The sequence below is a fragment of the Trypanosoma equiperdum genome, assembly GCF_001457755.1.
Source record: "Trypanosoma equiperdum strain OVI genome assembly, contig: ctg_1514, whole genome shotgun sequence".
Classification (NCBI taxonomy): domain Eukaryota; phylum Euglenozoa; class Kinetoplastea; order Trypanosomatida; family Trypanosomatidae; genus Trypanosoma; species Trypanosoma equiperdum.
The window spans coordinates 22,979-26,160 of record NW_027123521.1 but is presented as its reverse complement, the minus strand read 5'-3'; the positions used below and the strand labels follow the sequence as shown (position 1 = coordinate 26,160).

The following is a 3,182-nucleotide window of genomic DNA, read 5'->3' as shown; positions in this document are numbered from 1 at the left end:
TGTGGGTTCGACGCTTTGGGTGCTTCCGGTGCTGATGAAATGCACGGTTCGTACTCCAGGTTGAATGTTTCACTTATCAGCTCCCGTTCGCACCAACTTAAGCAGAATAAGCCTTCCTACGACAGAAATAGACCGTCGGTCGCGGTCAGGTCCCTGCGTAAGAATAGTCAGTCCACCGCTAGCAGCGGGGATTCTACTAATCAAGGCTGTGATGGTGGCAAACCGCGGCCATCTTGTCAGCGGTGGGGGCCGACACAACGCACATCACGTCTATTCACTGGTCGTGTGACCTCTGTTGGTGCCCCCAAAGCGCGTTGCAGGCAACTGCCGCCTCTGAAAGAAACCCCGGCATCTCCCAGCACGGAAGGACTCGGCAACGAACCGGGGAACGATGGCCAAAGACAACAGGAGTCGGGTGCAATGATGCAACTTGCCCTGAAACCCGTGCCACCTGACGCAAATAGTACAAGAGGAGAAAGGAAGCAGCAAAATACAACCTCTCCCATTTGTGGCCTGACGGCAGCTAAGGGAAATGTTTACGCGTTTGACGTTTGCGATGACGATGACGATGAATTGGAGAAATCGAAAGAAAGCCTGATGCATCGAGTACGTCTAGGTAATAGTGCGACATCTCAACAAGCGACATTCATGGGGAGTGGTACCGCCAAGTCCACCAATTCTGAGTTGGCTGACAGTGGATTGTCCTTTCTCTTGCATCGCTTGTCTACCTGCACTCATCCATCAGGGGCTGATCCCCCTGACCAGCGTAATGAGCAACAGCAAGAGCAACCAACCACTGCGGGAGCAACCAGTCGCTGCTTAGATGATCTGGAAACACCGGGCGATGGACCGTTAGAAAGCTTAAATGGTACACCCGAGAAAGATTGGGAGTGGCGGCGGGAGCTTATGCAATCTGTAGTTGATATTCGAAAGATGACTTCGGAGGCTGCTCTGAAGGAGAGGGTTCAGGGATCTAAAGAGGTTGATGGTGGTGGTTTAGAGAAAGTTGAGTCGGAGGACGAAGAGGATGTTAGTCCTGTTGTATTTTAGGCTAACTAGTTTGTAGATATTATCCAACGAGGTAACGCTAGTCGAGTTGGTAACATATATTCTTTCATAAAATATTATTACCTCTTTTTGTGGATGTTGTTGTTTGCGTTTGTTTTCACTAGTGTTTTGGATGATGTGTAGGCTTTCAATACAGGGAGAGGAGGGGCTAAAAGCACATGAAGTAGGTAATTGAGTGAGAGAAGGGTGGGGGTTGCCCAGAGTAAAAGACCATGAGACGCACTGAACGTCCACCATTCCGCTTCCTTTTGCTTTTCTCAACGCCTCCCTCTACCTCTTCTTAACCTTCCATGTGATTTGTTGGCATCGTTATTTTAATTAGTTTGGTTCGTTGCTGAACCAGTGCTGTGTGAGCGCCGCGTCCCGTTGTTTTTCTTCATTCGGCTGTATAGACAGATGGGCAAAGGAAACTGGCATGTGTGAATGTATGTATATATATATATATATATATATATATATATACGAATACTTATTTATATTCCGGGGAAAGGAATGTAAAAATTCAGGGAAAGGGATGAACAATTAGGGGTAAAGAGAGCAGCGGTGTAGAAAGTATCAATACTAAAGGAACCAGTAAGAAGCAGTACAGAGGAAAGAGAAAAAGAGACGGGAAACAACCATGAAGGGGGTTTACTGTGAGCGAAACTAACCGAGATTATTTGTTCTGTCGTCAGGCTCGTGTTTCTCCCCCACAATTGGTGTTTATCCGTCGTGCTTTCCTATCTGATATACTAAGTTTCGCCCTACTTTTGGCGACGAAAGCGGCGCTGCAGCGGGCCATTTTGCTTTTGCTTGTTTCTGCGCGTAGCTGAACCTTGACAAAATGTTGTCAGCAGCACCCCTGGTGGATCGTATCGCTCCGCTTTTCCCACTGTTCTTCTTCCCTTTCGTGGCTTTCTTAAATTTTCTACGATGTGTTTTCCTTTTGTTTGTATTCTAGAAACAACATCTCCGCTCGTTTGGTTTTATGAACAAGTGCCACTACGTTGCCCACTGGGCGTTGTGACGGTTAAATTCAAATTGCCTGTTTATATCGCTACGGACATGTACACCCTCTTGCACCCGCACATACACATACGCAAACGAGCATACGCATGCAACCGCCGGCATATGTGATATGATGCTTTTCGTTTACTCAATCCTCTCCGCTGTGAAGCTCCCGCAAACGCAAAAAAAAAAAAGAACGATCAGCCGTGAATGTGCATCTCTTTTTTTAAAAAAATTTCCTCTGTGTCGGTAAGAGGTTAACAGCGGAATGTTAGGAGGTGCGTGCCGGTTTAAATGTCCTTTTTTTTTTTGTTCTTTGACGATATTTATCTTTGTTCCTCTTTTTTTTTTTTGATCTTGTCCTCTTCTTCCTTCGCCTTGTCCCTGTTTTTTTTTCTCTTTCCTGTTCGTAAGGCGGAGTCGCATTGCGGAACCAAGTTGATTCTTTTCCACCTGTGACGTATTCGTCTCTACACGGTCGTGGTCTTGAGTCTGTGTTTTTTTCCCCCCCCCCCCCCCAACATTTGCCTTTTCCTCCCTTCCCCCCCCGTCCTGTAAACCCCGCATCATATCTTCCTTTTACAGTTGTTTTTTTTTTTTCGCAAAGGTGTGTTCGTGTGCTGGATGAAAAATGCACTGAGGTAAATTGGCCTCTTGGGCAACGTACTGTTACTTCTTACTCGGAAAAAGGGGCCGCTTCCTGATTAAAAAAAAAAATTGTTTATTTCTCTTCTCTTTCCTTCACCTTTTCCTTCTCGGCATCTGCACATAATTGCCGTAGTGTTTTGTTTGCCTCCCCCTACCTCGTTAGCATTTTGGTTTTCGCAACTTAAAGAAGGGGGCGGCGGATGCAAAAACGGAAAGGGAAGGTTTGTTTGCTTGGGGAAAGAGGTGTTGCGCCTGGAAGTTAGCAGGGAACTGGAAGGGAAAAGGTAGAAAGCAAACAACAACAACAACAACAGATAATAGTAATAATACCAGTAACGGTGTTTAGCACGTTGCCAACACCATCGCGGAGGGAGTGTAGATCACTGAGCATGGTGTGAAGATTTTTTTTTCCTGGGAAAAAAAACAAAAAAAACTGAAAAGCGAGTACCGTAAAGGGATTCCACTCAGGTGATCACGGT

The 3,182-nt window shown here is 46.1% G+C and overlaps 2 protein-coding genes across 2 annotated transcripts in view; both read left to right on the top strand.

Annotated features, from left to right (window-relative positions):
- TEOVI_000575300 (leucine-rich repeat protein (LRRP), putative) overlaps nt 1-35 on the top strand; it is a gene marked incomplete at both ends in the record, with an annotated part of 1,383 nt that extends 1,348 nt beyond the window's left edge. The window contains one exon of the mRNA XM_067221893.1: nt 3-35. Within this exon, the coding sequence (XP_067077994.1) occupies nt 3-35 (33 nt within the window). The remainder of the gene's footprint in view (nt 1-2) is intronic.
- Nucleotides 36-39: 4 nt separating this feature from the next.
- On the top strand, nt 40-1,050 carry TEOVI_000575200 (leucine-rich repeat protein (LRRP), putative; the record flags this gene model as incomplete). Its single annotated transcript, XM_067221892.1, has 1 exon — nt 40-1,050. The coding sequence occupies one exon, from the start codon at nt 40-42 to the stop codon at nt 1,048-1,050; it is 1,011 nt and encodes a 336-aa protein (XP_067077993.1).
- Nucleotides 1,051-3,182: the final 2,132 nt, after the last annotated feature.